Source organism: Vipera ursinii (assembly GCF_947247035.1).
Source record: "Vipera ursinii genome assembly, chromosome: 5".
NCBI classification, from domain to species: domain Eukaryota; kingdom Metazoa; phylum Chordata; class Lepidosauria; order Squamata; family Viperidae; genus Vipera; species Vipera ursinii.
In genome coordinates, this window is record NC_139518.1 from 36,830,260 (window position 1) to 36,856,076 (window position 25,817).

At 35.8% G+C, this 25,817-nt stretch overlaps 1 protein-coding gene across 1 annotated transcript; it reads right to left on the bottom strand.

Annotated features, from left to right (window-relative positions):
* Window positions 1-295: 295 nt before the first annotated feature.
* MAB21L4 (mab-21 like 4) lies at window positions 296-25,052 on the bottom strand (the record flags this gene model as incomplete). Its single annotated transcript, XM_083363279.1, has 5 exons — window positions 296-382; window positions 2,420-2,776; window positions 4,505-4,658; window positions 14,048-14,261; window positions 24,548-25,052. 5 exons carry the CDS (start codon window positions 25,050-25,052, stop codon window positions 296-298), a joined length of 1,317 nt encoding a protein of 438 aa, XP_083219405.1.
* Between the last annotated feature and the right edge of the window lie 765 nt (window positions 25,053-25,817).

A 25,817-nucleotide genomic window follows, 5' to 3' on the forward strand; every position in this document is an offset into this window, starting at 1 on the left:
TTTGAAAGACACCAGATTGTAAATCTCTGATAAACAGTATACAGACAGAGAATTAAGACCACTGTATATATTTTACTTACTATATAAAAGACAGTAGTTACAAATTGGATCATCACTCTTAGTACTGAAATTGAATTCAACAATTGTTACCTTTATATACTGTACAGTAATATGCTATATGTGCTTTATGTTCTTGAGCATGAAACTCAAACAGTATCAGAAATGATGCTTGATCATACAAATAAGCTAAATATAAAGCATGTTCATCCAGGCAAGGAAGACAGAATTTTTAACTCTAGTTATGGACCATTTTCTTAATCTTTGACAAGATGCTTGACATAGCAGAGATCCGTTGTGTGTCTTTAACCTGATATGCCTGAAACTGAAAAAAAATATGTCAAACTATATCAAGTAACATGGTCATCACTGTAGAACTTTTAAGGAACTGTTCAAATCCAACAGGCTGCCAGAGTAAGGAGACTGGCAAAAAGCAGTATTGCCATGTGGTGTTATAAGTCCTGATCTCTTTGCTGCATCAGTTATTCTATAATTAGGATGGGTTCAATTTCCGTTCTTATTTAATAGAATGGTTAATTGGTCAGTAATTATTTCGCACAATGGTTGGCAGTATTGTGGACAAGATTTACACAAAAAACCCAGCTTCTTTTTTGCTAAATGCATCCATATTTAATGGCTTTGTAGTTGCTTTTCCTAAGACTATCTCATTGTTTCTTGCATATGTACACAAGAACCTTGCTAGAGTTGCACAACTTACCAGTGTGGCAGTATATCATTATTACACACTGAGATTGGTTTTCTAGATTTTAGATTCCTTTGGGATGATGCTCTCTAATGTTTCTGTTCTCACACCCACATTGGTTTATATTTGTCCTCAGTCTTATTAAGCACTACTGTATTGTCATATCAAACACTGCTGTATATTTTGCCTGATCTGTTTTATTTTCTTTTGTTGCTCTATGGCTGGCTGGCTGTAAATCTTTAATAACTTCTTAGCAGTGATCTTCAATAGCATATAATTTATATCCTCTGCATAATGCTTGATATATAAAATATTGCTGATTTCTCAGTGGGAAGTACTGTTTTTCTTTCTTTGAGCAATCTACTTTTCTGCTGTAAGGTTTGGTGTGTTTTTTTTCTTTAGTAAATTTACCAAGTCATAGCTAAAAGGCTAAAACAGTACAGCCCTTGAGTTTAAAACAATAAAGTAATAACCCAAGGAAAAAAAGTAGTATTTTTTATTTTTATTTTTTGGTAATTTGGCATATTTCTCCCAAAGAACAGGAAAAAAAATCTTAGGGCTAGGTAAAGCCCAATGAAAAACAGGTAGCACCCTTAAGAATGATAGGTCCAGAACAAAGGTGTTAAACCAAATTAAAATGCAACTGGGAAATGTTTAACAAAATAAAAATACAGTAAAATAGATAACATTGCATTTTAAAAGAAAATAATAATAAATGAAACCACAACACTCCAGGTTTGTGGCTTGCAAGGAGCACCGCAAAAGTTTGCCATCTCAGTTTAGCCGCTGCAGCAAAAATTGCTTGGTGCTGCCACTGTGCAGATTTGGCAGGACCATCACATGACAAGTATTCTCTCTCAGACTACGCTGTAGCAGCAACAAGTAACTTTGCTGTTGAGGTTAAATTGAGGGGTTAGATTGTGCTTTCCCCCCATGACTGGCAGAAAGCAGGCAGCCTTGCACTGGTAGCTGACCGGCTCAAGATCTCCCTCCAAAACAGGTTGAATTATTTCCTTTCTACCCTTTAAAAAAGGCTGAATTTCCCATCTCCCTCCGAAACAGATTCAAATTCCTTCCTCGCTCCCAAACAGGTTGAATCTGTGAACTACCTAGAGTCATTTAGATAGTGAGATAGGTGGTGCCTAAATTGATAAATAAATAAAGATGAATGTCTCTTTAGAAATTATCTCTAACTCTCAGGGCTTCTCACTTGTAAACACAAGTGTATTATTGCTTTTGAGTAAAGTTTTATCACAGGTGATTTAAACTAAGCAGAGGCTCTTATTAGAGGATATAATTGAGGAGAGTGCTTGAAATAATACTCTGAGTAAGCTGTAGAATGCCCTATTAAAAATAAAAATATCCATATGCTTAATAGGATGAATAGTAAGGACTTAGCTCAGCTATCAGTGAATGCTAACAAACATGTACTGTATTGTATTTGAAGATAGAAAAGCTTCACTTCTATTTAAACTTCACTTACAGTATATCTAAACATCTTGAAGAGATGTAAGCAGAAAATTCCCTTTTGTGTCTTATGGCCTGATTAGGTGTTTCTAAACAAAAGTAACTTTGCTTGGGAAAATCCTAAGATCTTACAGACAGACCTGGAAAAAGATCAAATTATAAATTTTAAACCTTGTATTTATAACTAATTACCTTGCTAAGCAGCATATCAAAAAAGGCAGTATCCCAGTAGTCTCTGTTTTCAGCTGGGAGATGAAGTAAAGCTTTGAGACCATTATCCTTCTGATGGAATTTCTTGCCTTCTCTTTGGGTGAAATTAAACTGTAGGAAATGCCTAGGATTTATGGCAAAGCTTTCCACTTTGGGGTACAAAGCACTTAGGTCCAGACTATCATTATTGAACAGATTTTGCTCTGGATATAAAAAATGGGGAAGATCTTTGGTCACCAAGCAGCAGAGTAAGATCACCAGCAGACGATATACTGATCCTTCCAGACTCAGCCAGTCTTCAGAGGAAGGGAAAAAATGAGTAGCCCACAGCAATAACATCTAGGAGAAAGTAAGAATAATTACTAAAGGCAGTGCAAAAACACCTTTCAAATATATGTAAAACCAAACATATTATTATTGTTCATTATACATTGAACAAGAGAGGAAAGGTAGCCATTGTCATGTAAAAAAAACTCTATAGATGACCAGAAGCACTATTCTGCAGAAAACAAGCTATGATGCCTTGTTTAAAAAGTTGAACTTACAGACAAGCTGGGAATGCTGCTGTTCCTGATGAAATACATGGGAAAATCCCATTTGGGGGCAAATCCACTTAGGGTTACGGTTAGGTCACCGTGAATTCAGAGAACAAAATGGACATTGCCAATGAATTTGTTACACATTGGTACAGTTAGGAGGACACTGACTTTTTGAACCTACCTTATCTACGTTTCCTGGTGAAATACTTAGGAAATTCCATGGGAGGGCAAATTGACTTAGGGTTAGGACTCCATTAATTCAGAGAGCAAAATGGATACCACTTGTAGTGTGTCGATATGCTGATATTTCAAGCCCACCTTATCTATGTTTCCTGGTAAAATGCATGGGGAAATCCCATTGGAGAGCAAATCTCTTAGAGTTTGGATTAGGTACTCACGAATTCAGAGAACAAAGTGGGCATTGCCATCAGATTCATAGTGCATTGGTACACTTATGAGGAGCTGACTTTTTGAGCCTGCTTAATCTACATTTCCCAATAAAATATATGTATCAAGCAGCAAAGATTTTGTTTCAGCTACTAGACATTGTTTTGGGGAGTGTAGTACAGTTCCCTGGGTAAATGGTGTGGGGAACAGTGCATTGAAGTAAGTTGCTTCTTTGATGTTTCCTAAGAAAATGCAGGTACTGGAAGTTAAAAAAAAAGCCATTCACAAAGTTAAGGCAAACAAGATAAGCTTAATAAACTATTGTCCAATTAATAACAGAATTCATAAACAAAGCTGAACAAAAATAAACCATAAATCTCACTTCAGCTCATTCTGAAATTGGCCTCATTTCTGGAATAAACATATAGCTATCCTAAAATCAAAAGGTGCAATGATTAAGCTACATTGCTTGTGAGCTGTATGGACATACCCTGATTTTTATCATACATGTTCTGCTACTCACATCTTTTCTAACCTGCAGTGGTAAGGAATGGATCACTTCCAAAATAAACTGCCCTAGCAGCATTTGCTATTCTGCTAAGTCTGTAAAAACTCTAGCCCTGCACTGAGTGAAAGCAAATGTGCAGAACATTTCAGAGTTGCTCCCTCTTACTGATTTGCAATCATGTTTAATTTACACAATATTCAGCAATTTGTTTAAGCCATATTTAATCATTGTTCAATTACTATATGAAGCATAAGGAGATAAGTGGGACTCACTAGTCCTGATCTCCAGTACTCTATGGCATTCTCTAGTAGCCTCCTCTGCCAATCAGACACTAGAGAAGGTATATATACATCTATATATATCTATAAAGAGAAGCTTTCCTATTTTCTGCCTATACTTAAGTACTTTCCCTACCTCCTCCCCTTAAAGATGCTACCTAAAGGTTTCCCTTGATTCAGAAAGTTGATGCCCAATCTATCAGGAGGCTTCAGGGATGGGGGGAGACTGCTGATGATTCTGTTATCTTTTCTGTGTTTGCCAAGTGTATAATAATGTTTGAACTACTATATTAATAATAGTTATCTATTTGAACCAAAATTAAGTTTTGCACTCCTGAAAAAAAATCCCACCAACCTTCAAATGTTGAAATGTGAGTCCTTTTACCTTCCCTCTCTCTCTCCAATACCAATGGTTGATTTGGTCAAGAAGGCAGAGGCTGTCCAGGCGATAACCCTTTAGGGTTCTTACAGTTTGAACAAGTTTCGAGATGGGATGATTGATGGAGTATCTAACAAGAGAAATATGCAACTAGAAGTTAAACACTTTATTTCAGACTTTGGTCTGTTTCACTGTAGGATTCATTCATCCACAATTCATATTAATATCCATGCTGAGAGTTACTGGAGAAGTCAACATGCATATTAATATTTCAAACTGATTTCTTGAGGACATGGCTACCTAAAACAAGGTAACACTCCAACTTGTAAAGGTAATCAAATGCTAAGAATGTAATTGAATATCCATAGAACCAAGCAATTCCTAGTTGTTTTTAGGGACCTAAGGACTGTGGAGACCACTGGCAGTTTTTGTGATTCTCAAGGAAGATGCACTGTTTCTAAGCTGAACATCCATGACAAAGATAGTTCACAAAAATCAGTTCATTGCAGTTCCCACATTCTAAAGTACACAGATTTCTCTACAAACAACATTAAATCATTCTTGTACATATTTGGCAATCAGAATATAATATAATCATATGTTTCCTCCTAGGAAGGAAAGTATGTACTATATATGTGTCCAAAATGTTTCTGTTTCATAATGCATTGGTTTATCCTCTCAGTTTTGATGGTAAATATTTGCACTAACAGGTGAATAGGATTCCACATATATACTATGGAACACCTAGGCAGGTCAAGGGTGGGATAGTCAGGTTCAGTCACATACTATATTGACTGTAGCCAGCGCTATCATTTTATATGCTATTTTTGTTGCAAGTATGTAGATATTTCAGTCACTCCCTCATTTGCAGATATGTAACAAGTAAAATCAACCCATAGGTAACATTAGCAAATCTCTAGCCTCCCTCATTTTGTTGTCAACCTCTTGATAGTTGTGTGATCTCAAATGCAAGCAAGACTTCCCCACCTATTGTGTATTACACATCTGTTCTGTCCAGATCAAATAGGTTTTCTGCTTTGCTTCTGAAGTCTCTCTGAGGGATGCCTTATTTATATACCAAAGAGAGATAATTATTTTGTAAAATAAAACTTAAACATAACTAGGAAAGTGAAATTCAGCTGTAACAAAATTCAACATTTCAATCAAGGTTCATTCTGGCAATGCATTATATAAATATTTAAATTTAAATTACAATTTTCCACCATGGCAGAGGAATAATTGCAGATAAATAATTTTTCGAATTGACCAAGTTGTAAACTCCTTCTAAAGAGTGATTTCTAGCTCTACTTTAGAAGACTTCTAAACTAGATCTTTATTATTAATTGTGCTAAATATGTCCTGTAGTAAATTAGTTGACACCAAGTGTCCTCCTCTCAAGATTACATATTATTATATGTCATAGAAAGGCTGAGAAAAAAACAATCCATACAAATATTAAACATAGCTGGCTGCCTTATGTTGATAATCTTGATGGATCTGCCTTTAAATATTTGCAAAGAGCTATCATTGGTTATAAATAATCCCAATATAAAAACAGTCAACTATTAAATTCATTTCACTATGGTTAGAATATGGACCAGAATGGCAACTCTCTGATAGAATGGTATATTAGATTACCCCTAAAATCTAAACAATTGCCAATCATATTTTTAAGTGCTCTGGCTATACAGCCAATTGTTGTATAGACAATACAGTTCCTGTAGAAGAAGCAGTGCAGTTTGCCACTGATGCATCAGTATCTTTTACCAGCTTCACCTGGTATGTCAGTTGGTGGCTTTCTCAGACTGGGATGCTGTTGCAACAGCAACTCAGTTTCCCATCTCTTCAAATTTAGACTACTATAACACACTTTACCAGGTGGTTCCTTTGAGAACAACTTGGAAACTGTCGTTGGATTCATATTAACTATAGTCCAATTGCTGATGACAAGGTATTAGTGTCATATTGCTGACCTATGTTGAGATCACTGCACTGGTTACCAATACACACTGCAACCAAGGTGTTAATATTAATATTTGAACCTATGAATTTGCAGAATTGTATTTTGGCCAAAATGAGCTTGCCCTCTATGTTCATACTGGGAAGTACTGCTTTATGCCCCATTCCTGTGAAGCTCAGTAGATAAGAATCCAAAAGCATGTCTTCCTGGTTGTAGCAGCTTCACACTATAGAATACCTTACCTCCTGAAATAAGAGGCGCCCTGAATTTGCCAGGCATTTTGTAAGATAAGAAAAATCTTATTCTGATGAGCTTTTAGTGAACAATGGATTGTGCTGCATTTGAAATTTTGTTATTTATATTTGATGTTTTCTATTTTGTAAATGCCTAATGTCAAGAGAATTAGGGCATTACAGATAGTCCTTTCTTAATGAGGGTAAGTAGGACCAGTATGGTTGTCACTAAGCAACACAGTTGTATGACATCACATGAGTATGATGCTTGGTGATGGAAATTCCAGCATGTTTTGTTGCTGTTGTTAAGCACAACTTCATGTGGTCACTATTTGTGATCTCCTACTCACTCACCCATTGACTTTGCTTATAGAAGGCCAGAAAAAATGGGTCACAAATAGTAATCGTGATCATGGAGAGACTGCAACCATCATAAGTACAATGTCTGGTTATTAGTACCACTCATTCATAGTGTCATCAACTAAGCCTAGTGCTGGCAAAAAGGCAGCAGCACAGGGACAGGGGATGGCCTCAAGTCCCTCCAATCAGAAATCTATAGAGGATATGCTGCAAAGGGAAAGATCTAACTCGAATTCCTTTAAAGATTTACATGCCCTTTTGCAAAACCTACACGAGGCAATGGCCAAAAACCACGAGGAGATGAAGAGAGAAATAGGCCAAATAAGAAACGACACTGGTGAATTAAAGGGGAAAATCCAAGCGATAGATGATAAATTTGAAGGGATTCAACAGCAATTAGTCAAAAATGAACAAAGACTTCAAGATATGGAAGCTAGAATGGAAAAAGAGGAAAAGAGAGTAGATGATTTAAATGAAACACTCCTTCAGGCTAATAAGGAATTAGAAACAACAGTCATTTTTCTGGAAGCAGAAAAGGCTGCTCATTATCTACGCTTCCAGAACGTTCAAGAAAAAAGAGGGGAAGATCTGTTGGTCATGATGGCAGAACTGATGGCAAAGGCACTCGGTGTAGGGAAGGAGGAAATGCTGGCGGAAATTGATGAAACATACAGGGTCCAAACTAATTATGCGAGAAGGCACAACCTCCCAAAAGAAGTACATGTAAGGTTAGTTAAAAAATCAATTCGGGATGAGCTTCTGCATAGATCTAGAGAGGAACCATTAGAATTTCGGGGCCAACCAATCACCATCCTTAAACAGATACCTAAAAGGATGAGGGATCTGAGACGCGGCTATCAATTCTTAACATCCAAACTAATAAGAGAAAATGTAAACTTTAGATGGCTAACTCCAGAGGGTATTCTTGTTACGTGGCAGGATAGAAGGCATAGACTGGACACGATAGAGAAGGCAGAAGATTTTTACAAACGCCACTTCCATAGCCAAGAGGAAGTAGATTTAGAAGATCAAGATGGAAGGGAGGTAAGAGAAAGAGATACAATACGTGTGGTAATGGATGGGAAGATCTTAGCTACAGAGGATAGAAGGAACAAATCCGGTGAGTTAACAGAGAAACATGGAACTAGAGACAAGGAAGAGAGAGAGCCCCGAATCACGAGATCCACAAAAACCAGAAATAAGTAAGATGAAGGGAGGTGAGTGTAGTATTATGTCTGTGAATATTAATGGATTGAATTCGCCAGTGAAAAGGCGGAAATTTTTTAATAGGCTTATTCACCAACAATTGGATATCGTGGCAATACAAGAAGTCCATATAAAGGAACAACAAAAATATTTGTTAGTACAACCAAGAATAGGGAACCTATTCGTTTCCTTAGACCGACACAAGAAAAAGAGAGGAGTGGCACTATATGTAAACCCAAAATTGACTGCAAAACAAATTTATAACGATAAAGAGGGTAGAATACTGATAGTCGAGGTTATAATAAATCACAGGAAGGTCATGATGGTAGAGATATATGCCCCAAACCATAACCAAGAACAATTTTTCAAAACACTTCACAATAAGATATGTAGCATTGATTATGAGGAGATTTGTTTAATAGGAGATTTTAATGCTATCCTAGATATAAATTTGGATTATATGGGAAAGACGCTTAGGAAAAAGAAGAGAAGAACTCTACCGAGATCTTTTCTTAACTTGGCTGAGGAACTAAATATCCAAGATGTCTGGAGGGAAAGAAATCGTAAGGCTAGACAATATACATATTACTCCAACCGACATAACTCATGGTCTAGAATAGACATGGTATGGATGACGAAAGAAATTAGTTCAGAAATAGACGAGGTACATATAGCGACAGGTACTTGGGCAGATCACAATCCTATTAAACTTATCTGGAAAGGTTCCAAAAAAATACCCAGATGGACGCTTCAAAGAGCAATTTTAAAAGAAGACGAATTCAAATCTAAGATGGAGAGAGAACTAAGTTTTTTCTTTAAGGAAAATAAAGCTATAGACACCTCAGTACAAAACAATTGGGATACAGCTAAGGCAATGATGAGAGGGGTAGCGAGGGCATATATGGTATATAAAAATAAGGGGAAAAGACAACAACGGGAAAGATTAGAAGAGGAATATAAGAGCTTAGAAGTTACACTCCAACAAGATCCACAAAAAGAGAATATCAAGCAATCTATGGATCTGATTAAACACAAACTTAACATTCTAGACAAAGAGAAATTGGCACAACAATTGAGAAACACGAAACAAAATTTTTTTGAAAATGCAAATAAACCGGGCCGGTGGCTCGCATACAAATTGGGAAAACAAAAGGGGAAAAACTGGATTCACGAACTACGAGATGAGGAAGGGAGAATATTCCACCAGGAGGAAAAAAAAAATTATAGCCCAGGAATTTTATGAACGTTTATACAAAGAAGATAGCCAGGCAAGTGTGGAGAAAATGGAGGAATATTTTCAAAGAGCCAAACTACCTAAGGTCACAGAAGATACCAGAAATATGTTAAACGAGGAAATTCGACTATCTGAGGTGATAAAAGCTATTAATGCACAAAAGAATAATAAAGCATCGGGACCCGACGGTCTTCCATCAGAGATTTATAAAGAATTACAAAATATCCTAGCTCAACCCCTAGTGGAGGTATTTAACGCAGTATTAGAAGGCGCAAGGACGCCTAAATCTTGGCTAGAGGCAAACATAACCCTTATTCCGAAAGATAACACAGACCATACATTAATCCAAAATTACAGACCCATATCACTTCTTAACTCGGACTACAAGATATTTACATCAATTATAGCGGAACGATTGAAACGATTTCTGAATGATTTCATACACGCAGATCAAAATGGTTTTCTCGCTAAGAGACACACTAAGCACAACATTAGAATAATATTAGATACATTGGAGTACTATGAATTACATAGCGAACAACAGATGGCATTACTTTTCTTAGACGCCCAAAAGGCATTTGACAATGTTAAATGGTCTTTTTTGTGCCAACAGCTTAGCTTTATGAATATGGGAGAAAAGTTTATAAATATAATTAGGGCAATTTATGACAATCAGGAAGCAAAAATAATTATTAATGGGGAAGCATCTAGCAAGTTTCAAATTCAAAAGGGAACACGGCAAGGCTGCCCCTTATCACCGTTGCTGTTTATATTGACTCTTGAAGTATTAACGAGAACTATAAGAAACGACCCAAAGATAAAAGGATTAACCATTAAAAAGGAAACCTTTAAATTGCAAGCTTTCGCGGACGATCTAGTTTTTATTATGGAGGATCCATGTCAGACGGGACCAAAGCTATTGGAAGAATTATCTAAATATGGTGAGGTTGCCGGACTGCGAATAAATAGAAATAAGACCAAGATGATTGTTAAAAATATGACCAATAAACAAAAAGGTAATCTGGCCGAAATCACGGATATAGAAATAGTCAAGAAAATAAAATATTTAGGGATTAACATTACGGCTAGATGCACTTCACTCAAAAAGGATAATTATGATAGTGTAGTGAATCAAATAAAAGGTGACCTGGAAAGATGGGGAAACCTAAAACTCTCATTATTGGGAAGAATCGCTGTCATTAAGATGAATATTCTGCCTAAAATCCTGTTTCTGTTTCAGAATATCCCAATTCAACTCGACTCTAAATTTTTTCGAAATTTGGATAAATTATCACTAAATTTTATTTGGCAGGGGAAAAAACCAAGAATTAAATTGAAATATTTACAAGACACGAAGGAAAATGGGGGTTTTGGATTGCCAGACTGGGAATTATATTACCACGCCGCGGCCCTGAGCTGGATTAGAGAATGGGTAATCTTGAGAAATAGAAGACTATTAACTTTAGAGGGTCACGATTTGCAATATGGCTGGCATGCTTTCCTATGGACGGAGAAACAAGGTCTTTTCTCGCATTTTCAAAGACACCGGATCAGGCAAGCGCTATTCAATACTTGGAAAAAAATTAGATCTCACAATTACACCAAAATACCGGTCTGGCTATCCACCCTTGAAGCGATAGTTTACCCAAATCTGTTTGATTTGGGTAACATAATCTCATACAAGGATATTCTGAATGAGGAGGGGGAATTGAAACTTAGGAATGAACTAGAATTACAAGGTATAAAACTCGATTGGTGGGCCTACTTACAAATCCAATCGAGATTTAGGAAGGATAAAAATGAATGGGGGATATATACCTCTGAAACAGCATTGGACAAAATATTATTGGGACCGGACTCTAAACAAATAAGGAATTTTTATAAATTACTTTTGGGATATAAGCTGTTTGAAGAGCAAGTGAAAGACCCCATGTTGATCTGGGCTAACAATTTAGGACATAACATCGACCTAGATACTTGGCAAACAATTTGGGATAGGAATAAAAGGATAACACTGGCCTCATCGTATAAAGAAAATTTATTTAAAATGTTTTACCGATGGCATCTTCCCCCAGCCCGCTTAGCAAAAATGTACACAACAGCATCTCCCAAATGTTGGAAGTGTTCTGAAGAGATAGGCACATACTTCCACACGTGGTGGTCTTGCAGTAAAACACAAAAATTTTGGAGAATGATTTGGATTTGGCTGAAAGAAATATTGAAACAAGATCTGGAGTTTAGTCCAGAACTTTTCTTGTTGGGAATCACGAAAGAGAAATATCCTAAAGATGTGCTATACTTAACGATCCATATTATCACAGCAGCTAGAATATCATTTGCGCAAAAATGGAAAAAGAATGAGATCCCAGGACAAAAAGAGGTTATTAGGAAAATTTGGGATTGCGCTGAAATGGACAAATTAACTTTGGAATTAAAGAATAAAGATCAATCAGACTATTATAGAATTTGGAACAAATTGTATCTTTGGATGGATAAAAAGAAAGGTCTCTATTAGGTTTTACAGACTAGCTCACTGTTTTAAATATCGTGGTATTTCACCGATTTGTAATCTAAGTGTATTTAAGTGTATTTTTGATGTACATATATACATGTATATATATATATTTAAACATTGTAGACAAAAAGGTTTGTCAGCTCGCTGGTACTGTGTCCAATGTTTTTAAATAATAAATTTAATAAAAATTTTAAAAAATTTAAAAAAAAAAAGTTTAAACATTGCTGAATGAGTGGTCTTTAAGAGAGGACCATCTGTACAGGCATGTGGGAATAAATAAAAATTTTGGTCTGTTTTTAGTACTCAGAAGCCCATGTGTTTACCTAAAACTATTTTTAAGTGCTCTGTCTTTGGAATATATGGAATGCCATGAAGCAAGCAAGACAAACAAAGTGGAGAAGTTGTGAGATTTCTGCTTCCATTTTGAGACTGATCAAATTACCAGTAGAATTTGGAGCTCAGATGGCAGTAAGAATGAGTTCCACAGAACCATTATAACCTGATGAGAATTCTGCACCTCTGCACAAGTGTTTACAATCTCTACATGCCTTTGTGAAAAACACAGCAATTACTGACAGCACCAGATTATATCTATTCCGGATGCCAACCTCTTTGATTTCTACCTATAGAGATTTTATGAGTAGATAATAATACATATCATGCCTAAACAAGTTGCTTAAGAAAACTGCAGCAATACTTTGTTTGACGGCTTTAAACTATAAACGTCAAACAAAGTTTTGGGTAGCCCAACAACTCTTTGACATAGTATTCTTTGTTCCTTATATCAACTATGAAAAGTGCATAGGTGAGAAAGTTTGGTGGCCAGCAACCATACTTAATATTATTGGAGGGTATGAAAACTGCAGAGGTAGAAGGAACACCTCAGAGATATAAATGGAACAGAATGTTAACTTTTCCTCTGGATTTTGAATGTTTTAAATAATTTATTTTAAACTTATAGGTGTTATAGGATGTTTATTGTGTTTCCCATCTCAAAATTATAGATTTCCATTATTGCCAATGTTATTATAAGAGAGCTCCGAGGGGCTAGAAAGCACAAGTCTGGAGAACCGCGAAGCCTCATTGCTCTAGGATAGTATCATAGAATTTTGGACAAAATGTTCTACTCCAAACTCTATTCTAAAATAATTGAGTCTACATCTAAGCAACCCCAACATACTGTATGTAAACTAATGTTTTATCTTTTCATTAGGGGATACCTACAGTTCCTTATAATATGAACCCAGAAGGAACACACGCTTCCCTTGCATTTTACAAAGCTAAATTTCCTATGTAAATTTTTGATACGTAAGTCCATGCTGCTGGGAATTCTGATCTGCCAAGGAAGGCTACCTAGCCTGTTTATTTTTATCAGAAAACTTCAGATTCACAAGAAGAAGGCAGATTACCTCCACTGCATTCATACTTCCATTTAAAAAGAAGCACATCTTCAGCCTTCACGAGCTTGGGTGTAAAAATATGATAATAAGTTAGTAGGTATGAAATGGGATCCAGAGGCCATGTATATGATCTATCATTTTCCTTTTGTTACACTACACCAGACATGTCAAACACAAGGCCCGGGGGCTGGATCTGGCCTGCGAAGTGGTTTCATGCGGCCTGCGAAGCCATCCTGGAAACAGTGAGGGAACGGCCCCCACTGCCTTGGCCCTGGTCCAGAGACCCTCCTTCTGCCAGAGACCCTCAGATCTGTCCCACTCCTGCCCAGGCCCTCATAGGCACCCTTGATGCGAACGATGTAGAGCTGGCCATGCCCACCCAGTAGGCCATACGCACATTAGCCACACCCACCCAGTAGGCCATGCCCACCCAGGCCATACCCACCTGGCCCCCTGCGGGCAACCGCAATGCTGATGTGGCCCTCAATGAAATTGAGTTTGACACCCCTGCACACCATAGAAATCTTAGAAGTGCATCTGGAAAGAGACCTTTATGTTAAAAAAATGGGCCTTTTCCCATAAACTAGCTTTCACAACAGCATCAGTTTTACCTCCAGTGATGGTAACTGGTAGGGATGAAAACAGCTTCTTGAGTGACTTTGCTCAGACTGCCTTTTGGGAAACCCCTTTCTTGCCAGTTGTTCAGAGTATCCTGCTTTCTCCTGATTACTGGAATAATATTGAAGCAGATAGTTTTCCAATCACTGGACACCAACAAAGGCAGCTGCATCCCGTCCTCATTTAGCCTCTCAGCACTAAGTTCACCTGATTTAAGGGGGGAAAAAACAGTGAAAGTCAAAGGACTATGGCAAACTAGTCCTCAACTTCAGCATCTTGAAGGAATCTTAACCCCCAGGTCTTAGCATCTTTGGCAAATAATGCTTGTGTCCAAAACCACAAACAGGAAGCAATGCCTTAAATCACAAAGAGGGCAATATTGGAGGATTCCACTTAATGAAGAGTTCAATACAACTTAGATACAATAAATCAAAATCAATATGAATTAGTTTTTATGTTTGCAGAGTGACTTAATAGTAAACCCTTGCCAGTAAAAGTATTCTCCATGTTATCTAACTTCGGGAGAAGGGCGGTATAGAAATAGTATTAAATAAATAAATAAATAAAATGAAGTGCTTATATGTCATAAATTGTTAGGACTACCTATTCTTTAAAAATATGTTTTTTCTACTGATTTGTTTGAATCAGAAACTGCATCCTAAAACTGATTGTGTATTTTAGCAATTTTGAATACTAGCCTGCCTTCCCTCAATTTTTCTATAAACCTTGGTAAAATAATTTGCCCCACCAGCTCCTGGGAAGATTGAAATGTGGAATTTCCAATTAAAAGATGTAAAGTCAGGTCATCTCCCAGAATATATTCCAAGAGAAGGAAAAAAATAGAGCAGAGATTTGGCAGGGGTAGAAGCAAGGATGAGTCTGGGGGCTGGGGCTATATGTTCCCTGAAAATAACTGTCTGGGGCACATATTAGGGGCAATTTGTGGACCAGGGTAGGTAGGTATTAATGGAATATTTATACTTTGTGGAAATAATTGAATATTTACTAAACCAATGTTTAGTTATTTAACAAAAGTCCATATGTCCCTTGGTTTCTAGATAAATCAAGTGTATTTGCTATTTATAGCTTTCCCACCCAGTTACATTTTATTAGAGTCTTAAAGAATTTCTAAAGCAGAAATAGGTTTAGTGGTGGCAGCAGAACAAAGAGATAATAAAAGAAAAGCCCTCCACAACAAGGAAAAGATGTGACACTTCCCTCTTCCCTATATGTCACTGTTCATACTTCAAAGTATTTTCACACCTAAACCAAGAAAATTAAAGTGGGGAGAATAAACTTCTATGGTATAAAACAGAGACCTTCGCTGATTCTTGTTATTAGTTGCATTTCAAGTATCACATTGTTTAGAAACTTTAATCAATATAGTTACTTGATATTACTGTGACAACAATTACCTTTACAAGTAATAGCAGTTTATTCTGTAATAATGGTTAAATTTTGCAAAAAGAAAGTATCCAGGTAGTTTCCCTCATCTTATCCAATAGCCAAGCCAAAAGTAGCTTACTTTAACAGGACTGAAGTATCTGATGATCGGCTTTCTATGTATCAGAATTCGAGAAATGGACACATGGATTTATAAATTTGGGTCTCTGGAACTATAATTCTTTCATCCCTGCCCCAGTTTTGAAATTTTTTAAAAAAGTACTTCAGTTGTTTTTGCTCCAAGCAAGCATCCTCCCAATACAGGAACACAATTCCCCTCACTACAGATAACTCTGCTACCTGACGGTGATAGGAATTACAGTCTTTTCATAGAGCATACCAAGTTGTAGAAAATAAGCAGGGGAAAAAAATTAAATAGTGTTTTGAAATCAACATAAGTATCCATAGTAAAGTTAGTAGTGGGTGTCGACAGCCCATATGTGTTGTTGGAGTTCTTATTTGAACAATGAAAAATCAACTGATAATTGTTGGGAAACAACAAAGAGAAAGAGCTTGGAACTTGTTCAGACCAGGACCTGTTATGCATATTCACATAATGCAAACATGTTAGTTCTTTTTTTAGCATTTGATGTCTTCTAATAGCAGCATACCATTAGAAGGGTGGGGCAAATAACAAATTTGTATTGCCTTTTTCTGCCCTATCTCTGAATCCATAATCCTCATAATCTTATAAGTGAACATACTGCCTTTTCTATATAAACCTATGAATAAACATTTTGCCATTTTTTTTAACAATACATGGTTTTGATTGTACAATTCAAGCAACCATATTTAGTAATATTTTAGAAATTATATTTAACATTAATATAAATATTTCTCCTTGCCTTTAAAGGTTTAACTTATCTAAACCATTATAGTGCTAACAGTTTCTGGGTTTATATTGCAAGGATACCACTGTATCCAGTGGATAGTTGTATTTATAATGTTTTTTTCACATCTTATGGTGTAGTAAAACTTGAGGAAAAAATTGTGGCTGGATTACTTTATTTACTTTACTTTACCTATAATATTTATACGCTACTCAATTTGCTGATAACTCTGAACAACGTGTACCTTCCCAACAGTCATAAATTATTACGAGAACATTCAGCCCAGCAACTCACCACACCAAAGGAGCCTAGGTCTCAGTCTTTCCCCACCATTACCAACTGGAACCTCCCTTTTAAGAAAGAAGGGAACCACCACTAAATGGTGATCATCACTCCCAAACCTCAGAGAACATGACAAAAAGGGAAGGCTACCAAGCAAATTCAGTTGGACACATTTCTCCTATCCTGCTATCATCAGACTTCCATAATATGGAGTGATTTTTAATATAAATAATAAATTAAATACAAATTGAGTGAGGTTTGCAACATTCAATGCTCTATTCAGATCAAGCAACAATGCCTTGTTTTATTTCCTTTCCCTTTATTTTTCACTTCCTCATTGTGTTCGGCATTGTGCTCAATTTCTCTGGACCAATATGTTTTGGTTCTGGTTCTACTTAATATTGGAAAGGCTTATGTATTTATGTATTGCCTTTGATAAAATCATGGAGGATATGTGGAGTGTCATGTGTTTGGAGAAGCAAATGTCACTGTTTTCAAAATGAGCAATCTAGCAAAGATACGTATGGAAGATTCTAGAGACAATCATAATGAGATTTATCAATAAGCTTTAACAATATTAAGCTGTATATTAATTTACACATATACATATATGGCAGAGCTAATTAGCAATCCTTAAAAATAATGTCATTACTAGAAAAAAGCATTGCTTTGTAAAGAACAAGTCTTGCTATATTAACATTGCAGCACCTAATTTTTTTTAATAGAGAATGTCTCTTAATGATGTAAATATTATAGACACAATAGATCTTACTGAAAGCCTGATTGGTATAGTAATTAAGGTTCTTACTGAGATACCAAGAGACTGTGGCCTTCCTTGGACAAAAAAACTGGCTGGGTTATTCTCTCTCATCCCAATCTGACTCACAGGGTTGCTGGTTGGGGAAAATAGGAGGAAGGAGTATTTATGTTCACTGCCTTGAGATATATGTTTTTATTGGAAACCATCCAAAGTTACATAGGTAAGATAGTTGATATAGAAATATGAATAAATAATAAATATAAAATGGCAAGATCATTAGCAGCAGCATCTTGATTTCAAAGTACCACACAACAGTCTAATTAATTAAGTATAAGGTAGCAAAACAACTACATACTGTACTTGGTTTGATAACTGTACTCAAAGATTGCTCATCAGTGTCTTCTTATTAACTCAACAGTGATTATTGATGCCTCAAGGTTCTTTACTGGATCCATGACTTTTCAGTTTTTTTATTAATATCTTGGATGTAGTCATCTCATTCAAATTTATTGTGTTAATGATTTGAATGAAACGACTTTATTTGACTTGAATGAAATCACATTTGTAGACAACACAAAATTGAGTGGTATAGCTAATAGGCTAGAAGACAAAATTCAAAATTACCTCGACGGGAGAGAAATAGCTGAAAGTAACAGAATAAAATTTAATAAGGACAAAACCAAGTTTCCAACCTAGGAGACAAAAACAAATGCATGGAATAAAATGAGAAATTATTTAATATTAACACTTGTGAAAAAGGTCTTAGAATGATAGTTGATTGCAAATGAAGTGAGTGTGTGACATCACTGCCAAAAAGGCCAATGAACATTTCTTCACAGAAATATAGTTTCTCAATTAGAGAAATAACAGCTCCACTTCTTTGTTTGTTTGTTTGTTTGTTTTGATCAGATACTTCATTGAGTATGGTATTGTATCCAGTTATGCACAATATACTTTAGAAACTTGAAATAGGTTCAGAGAAAAGCTGTTAGGATGTGCTAGAAACTAAGTCTTCTAAAGAACTTGAAGGAGCCTGGTTTGTTTAGTCTTGGGAAGAGAACTAAAAAGACCTATGGCCCTCTTTAAATACTTTAAAAGTTATCACACACAAAAGAAAATCAAGACCTGCGCTCCATCAGAGCAGAGTGCAAGACATGAAATGATGGATTTAAAGAACAGGATTCCAAATGAAAGGTGGTAGAGGTATGGAGAATCCCAACAGTAAAACTCTTATCAGTGGTATCAATTAACAAGAGGTGGTAATCTGCTTTCATAAAATATATGTGAATAATGGTTAGATAATTACACATCCTGAAATACAAGTAGTCCTCAAGACTACAACTGAGCCCAAAATTTCTGTTTCTCAGTGATACAGTTGTTAAATAAGTTTTGTCTTATTTTACAACCTTTCTTGCCGCTGTTATTAAGTGAATTGCTGCAGTTGTTAAATTAGTAACACAGTTGTTAAGTCAGTCTGGCTTCCCCATTGACTATGCTTGTCAGAGGGTCACAAATGGTGACCACATGACCCCCGAGGATACTGCAACTGGATTAATATGAGTCAGTTGCCAAGTGTCTGATTTTTAATCACATGACCATGGGGATGCTGCAATGGTCGTAAGTGTGAAAAATGGTCTTAAGTCACTTTTTTCAGTATCACTGTAACTTCTAACCAGCACTAAACAAACTGCTGAAAGTCGAGGACTACCTGTACTTAAAACTGAATCACTGAGTAGAGACATGGACCTGCTGGATGTAAATAGCCTATTTCAGTTCCATGACTCTGTAATCTGATCTGAAGTGAATAGAGACTACGTGTATATATATCCCAGCCCTGTGCTGGCTCTTTTGTTCTGAATCTCTTTCCTATCTGTCCATGTTCAGCTTAAGCTAAAGAATTGTATTAAGGGAGAACACAGCTATGAAGCTGCCCACTAACAATAAGAATCTGGATTAAACAGGGGGGAAAAAGTCAGCTGGTCATAGTCTGCTGAGATACACTTATGTAATTAAAATTATTATTTCACAATTTTAGAGGCTTTTAAATTGTTTTTAATTTTGTATACCCTAATGATGCACACATAAAATGATATATTCAGATTATAGAAATCTGCATTTTGTTTTGTCTTTTAGTAATGTATTTCCTCTGTTTCAGAAATAAAATCCTGCCCTGGAAGATGTATATAGTATATATGTAAATATTCTTCAAATAGCAAAAACCTTTTCTTCTGGGGTTTTATTAAGGATTTTAATTGTTTGGTGTAACTGTTACTTTTTATGTTTGTTTCTTGCTGGGTTATGATTATTACCCTGATTTTATGTTTTTTACTGTAAATTGCTCTGATTCAGTTTAAATCATTTCCTGTAATTCTTCCTGGCTTGATCCAAATACCTGAGAAAACATTGCTGTAGGGTGTAACAGCATAAAGCAGCATCAAGCAGATTGGAAATCAGCAATCACATGAGAAAAATGCATTCCCTTAAAAACAAGCAGAAGCTAAGTCCCTCGAGCAAGAAAAAACTTACCCCAAGTGAAGTATAGTATCACATTAACATTAACAGTTTGAAGCTGGATAACAACACAGTGTGAGTTTGGCTATTATAAGTGCAAATGAGAGCTGTAAAAACATCTGTTAAATTTACTTATAAAATTTTAAAGTAAGCCAACTTGGGCAAAGCAACATACATGCTCATTTCCAGCCTACTGAACTGTCCTTAGATTATGCATCATTAGAAATAAATAGTACAGAGCCATCTGAATTGATTTGATTAAGAACACCTGTACCTTTTCAGGCTTCAGTGGGAGTTTGGAAAAAAGAAAGATACTGCCATTTTAAGAAATCCACCCATTAAAGTCAGGCAGTGGTACTTTTTTTACGTCACATTCCTTTAATGAATAACAGAAAGGTGCCATGCCAAAGTGAGGTATGAAGTACTTTTGATTAATGTTCAACATGTAGGGCTTTGCCTTCTCCAGAAATGACTCAAAAAGAAGTTATTTGGGACTTGTGCAAACACCACTACTTTGCTATTCTTAAAGTAGCTGGGTCTGTTTCCAAGTTTCTATATAAGCCTGAAAAAATGTGGGTGCTTCCAAAATTAGCAAAGATGACATGTTCATTCTCATGAACTGTAAAACATTTCTTCTAAATCATTATTTTAAAGCATGCATAATCCAGTTCTTTAGTACTTAAAGAGAAAGCCAGTTTTCATTTTTGGAAGATAGATATCATACAAATAGGGCTGCCAGATCTGGGTTGCAAAAATCTGGAAGAGCACTAGATGTCAGCAAAAAACTAACATGTACTTTATTCCTTTGCTGCCATCTTTTGATCTAGGTCCTTACCATTCAGATCTAGCAATCTGTCAGCTCTTTGAGGTTGGTCAGTAATAATAGTAATAATTTTATTATCTCTTGTTATATCTCTGTATGTGTTTGTGTGTATATGTATGTGTATGTTTGTGTAACCATAACCACATTACTTAAATGGTGGTGCCTGTAAAGCTCATGTCCATGCAATGTAACAAATGAACAAGCAACATGGGAAAACATTTAAAGCACAGGTGTCAAACTCGCCATGTCACAAGACATGTCGCGACATATCGCAACTTTTTTTGCATTGCTGAAGCTGGGGTGGGTGCCGTCTCTGTATGATGCAACCAGTCTGCAGGCTGGCAGTTTGACATCCCTGATTTAAAGCAACTGAAGAGGTCTACTCAGGTCATTCTACAGTATTTCCAGAGAGCCCTTTTTGAATTATTTGAATAAATCAGATTAATTTTTATCCCCAAAATGACACAATTCACAATTATCCTGGGACCAAGCAAGGATTTACTTCTGATTTTATTATAAGCTGTACCAGCTCCTGTTCAAGCAATTATTCTGAATATTTGGAAAATATTTGTGCTATTTTGTGCTAGATGATCAACCATTATCATTTTTCAAATTACTAATAATCTTGCGTGCCTATTAATTTATGCTCTTTATCTTAGCATTTTTAGAAAACAGTTGGTCCATTAACTCATCTGCATTATACTAAGCAGAATATAATAGAAATTGTTAAATATATGTATTTTCTAAAACAGATATATGTTAAAATATAATTTAAATAAAAACTAATTTAATAAACATTTTTAATTTAAAAATGAAATTTACCTACCCTAATTGTAATATTGTTATAGTAGTATATAGCAATTTCTTCTGCAGTTTTTCAAATGTCCTGAAATGCCATTTGCTCTGGTCACAGTACTTTTCTATTTAAATTACATAGCAATTTCTTCTGCAGTTTTTCAAATGCCCTGGAATGTCATTTGCTCTGATCACATACTTTTTTATTTAAATTACATATTAAATTACATATTTCCATTTAAATTATAGTTATTCTTTCTAACATATCAGTATGCAGTCATCTATTTTCAGATCCATAGAGTTTACCATAATATTTGGGCTTATTGAACTTCTAATAGCATTTTAAACATTTTAAAATAGTGTATTATCATGATTGCATCCCTCCTTACATAAATAGAGGATTGTCCTCTTCTATTTCTGTTCTGAGCAGATTTTTCAGTGGCTATAGTTTGTTGATAAGCTGCCACATATGTAATGCCAAGGTCAGTGCCCCTTTAGGTCTCAATTTCCAGTATCTGCCATAACATGTTCAGCATTCCTGGACAGAACTGTTGGCATAGTTTGATGTATTGTCTAATATACTTCCTAAAGAAATGTATTACTACATAATAGTTGCACAATTGCAAGATCAACCCAAAATCTGAGTACAAGAATGTGTTTTAATTTAACCAATGTGTTGAATTAAAGATCTACATTTAACTGGATATCCAACAAATATCACATCCTGCCTTATTAGCAGGAAGAAAAAATCACCAAGGATAAAGCCTAAGGGAATATTAAAGAAATACAAGATAAAAAAGAAAAGTAAATCTACAAATTAATTGCATCGCAGACAATAACATTTAATTCCAAAATTCAAGATGTTTCATATTATAGAAGATAGCATTACAACACTGAAAGTCACTGGTATAATTTATTATTGATAGCTGATAGCCTGTTGTTGTTTTTTTCAAATTACCTATGCATTAACTAAAGCTATTTCGAGGGCAAAAAAGGGAAACCAGATAATCTTAAGATTTCAATTTTTAAAGACTGCTCGATGGTGGTTACGTGGTTATTCTCAAACGAGACAGCCATCGTACATCTTTCATGGAACCCCATTGTGACTCAGCTCAAATTATCTCAATCAATCAATAATAATTCAAATTATTATATAAACCATAAGAATGTTTTATAATACTTATTATAAAGAAATAGGTCAGCAATGTTTCTTTTTTGTTTCACATAATCCTGGATTACTGTAATGCATGTTTCTTAAACATTTTTCTTTTAGGACCCCTTCCTACTTTTAAATTAAGGAGGCAGGCCTCCAAAAGGCCTTTGGTTTGTGAAGGTTATATTTGTTGATATTTAATGTATTAAACATTAAAATTCACCCATTCACTGTTACTACCACTTCTCATGATTTTTGATAGAATTTTAATATTGTATTATTTTCAACATATAAATTTAATAAATAAATAAAAATTCAACTTGGGCTAACGAATAATTTTGATTTTGCTGACTCCTGAGAAGATCTTGGGGGAACCCTAGGGATCCTATGACCACACTTTAAGAAACACTGCTACAATGCATGTTACATGGGGTTGCCTTTGAAAATGACCCAACAGTAGCCAGGATATTCGGCTAAGAGCTACTATTGTAGTATAACACCTGTTGCATTTCATACCAATAAATTTCTAAGTTGAGTTCAAAGTTCTGGTTTTGACCTGGTGAGCTCTTTAATGCTTGGTCCTAGTTTAACTTGGTGGTATATATCCTCCAAAGTGATGTTGCTTGTCCCATGTAGTTTTCCAGGACAAGGGTGCTTAGGGCTCCATCCCTCAGAAGGATCAGACAGACAATATCCTGAGTAGTCAGTTCTACTCAGTAATGGCCCCATCATAGTGGAATAACTATCCATGAGAGATTTTCCTGACAAGTTGATGTAGATTTTTCATAAGGTTGCCAAGGTGATTATGTTTGAGCATGTTTTTGGGAAGCGCATTTATTGAATTGTGGGATGTGTATGTGTGTGTGTAGACAATCTGCTATTTACGGCAATAGGGCACTAGATGCTTGCTATGTTACTATAATTTTGAAAACTCTGCTAATTCATGCTGGGATTTTCTTTGCAATAAATTTATGAAGTTCATAAACTACCCAGAATCTAGGTTGCTGGACTGTATAGACATGAACAAAATTAAGTAAATCAATAAATACAAAATAATCTTCAAATTTCTTTCAAGTCTAGCCCCCAATGATGGAGAGTCAGCATTTAGTGAGTACTCAAAGCAAGCGTTTAGTAATTGGAAAAATGAATCAACCACATTGTGGAGTCTTTGGTTTATGTATAATACAATAAAGTGAATTGTCAGTGATAATTAGTATAGCAGACACAATTCTATTACTAATGCTTGCACAATTTCTGGATTCTTTAATTAGGAGCACTGTTGAAAGTCTGTAATATGCCATAACAGAAGTAATACTTCTTTTTTAAAAGCAGAGAATACCATCAAGTCTTCTTTCTTTGCCTCCTTTTCTACAGCAATAGCAAGCAATTTTTTTAAAAATGCTTAGCTTCAGCCTTATTAAACAGCCCGTTGTCAATTCATTTCTACTACAGTGAAGTTACGAGTTACCCAAATGTCTACGGTTAATATTTATTATTATTATTAGTTTTTAGCAGCAATATAGCTAATCACCTTGTCTCATTTATTATATTAGAACAAGAGCCTATGCTGTTGCAGCAGCATTCTACAAATGCTAACCTTTTGTGAGTGCACATTTTAATTGGATAACTGTATACCATAGCAGCTTAGATTGTTCTTCCTGGTTCTCCAGTGTGTTTTATCATACACACTTAAAGGTACAGAATAGTACAACATATACATTTGATTTTTTTCTACATATACCCTCACAAGATAGCATGCTGGTTTGATTAATGATTTACATCTAGCTTCTTGTATTCTTCCAATCCTCTCACTCTTTTCCAATGCTAATCCTGAAAAAAGATTTTTAATATTTTAAATAGCTTGCTGTCTTTCTCTCTTTACCTCTGAAACAGTACCTGGCTTAATAAGATTCTGGTGTTTGCAGTGAACAATGGCAGCAACTATCAGTTCTTTCAGGAGATGAAGGACTTTGCCTGGCACGATATGTCCCCCGGAATCAGCATCATCCACAGCACTGAACACATCTTCTTTAGTCCAGTTTTCTAGGCTGGTTTCTTGCTTGGGTACCCTTAAATAGCATGGTCCTGGCATCTGGCAATTCCTATGAGTAATATTCTCAGAATTACTTTGTTCATCTGTACATGGTTGCATCAGGAGAACCTCGGCATTGACACGTAAGGTAACCTCCATGTTAACTTCATCTTCTGCAGCTGAGAGGGAAAATTCCAAGGCTTCCAAGTTTCTTGAATAATCCACTATAAATCTAGGATCCATTGTCTTGACTCTTTCCAGTACAATAAACAAAATGTTTTCTGCCTTCTGAAAATGCTGCACTCTCTGATATTCACGGGACTGAATCACTTGAAGATAGCTGTGCCAGTTAGAAACCTTTTCTGCCATGATGGAAGGTTGGCAGAGATGAAATTCCTCCTGTAAATCCTCTTGTTGCCCAAGGTAGCTCTGGAAGCAGACAAAAACATTGGTACAGCCCTGAAAAATCTATGATATGCATAAAGGTGGGAGGGAAATGGTGTGGCCAGGAGGACTAGAGCAGGGAGGAGCCACATACACAGTAAAATTCCACTCATGCATTAAAAATCTCTCCTGTTTCCCTGTTTCATAGTTGATAGGGTGCCAAATTATTTTAAAACAGTCTAACTGGTATGTTCAGGTGATACAGCTGAGACATCCGGTTGTCTCAATATTATTTTCTGGTATATCAGACTTGTCCTACTTGGCTAGCCTGAAAAACTGGGTTTACTGGAATAAATCCATACAGATTAAAGTGGGGCTAATCCAGCTGTACTGACCAGCATTCAATTCCTACTAAGTCACAAAGCTCACTGCAACAGTTGTCACCATCTCAACAAACTTTGTGGTGAAGGAAAATTGTATACATCTGTATACAATTGTATACAACTCCTGGCTAACTTATGAGCTAATGAAACATAAACAGGCTAAAATTTGTGTTTATCAAAATAATACTGCCAATGGTAATTCTACTATGATTGTGCAACACTTTGGGTGGTCACTCATGCCTTAGCGGCCTCACATTTGGACTCTACATGCGGCTGTACATGAAGTTTCAGTTGATCCAAAAGGCAGGAAAGCAGGTAGTTATGGACACAACCTGTTACACCCATATGACACAATTATTCAGCAAGC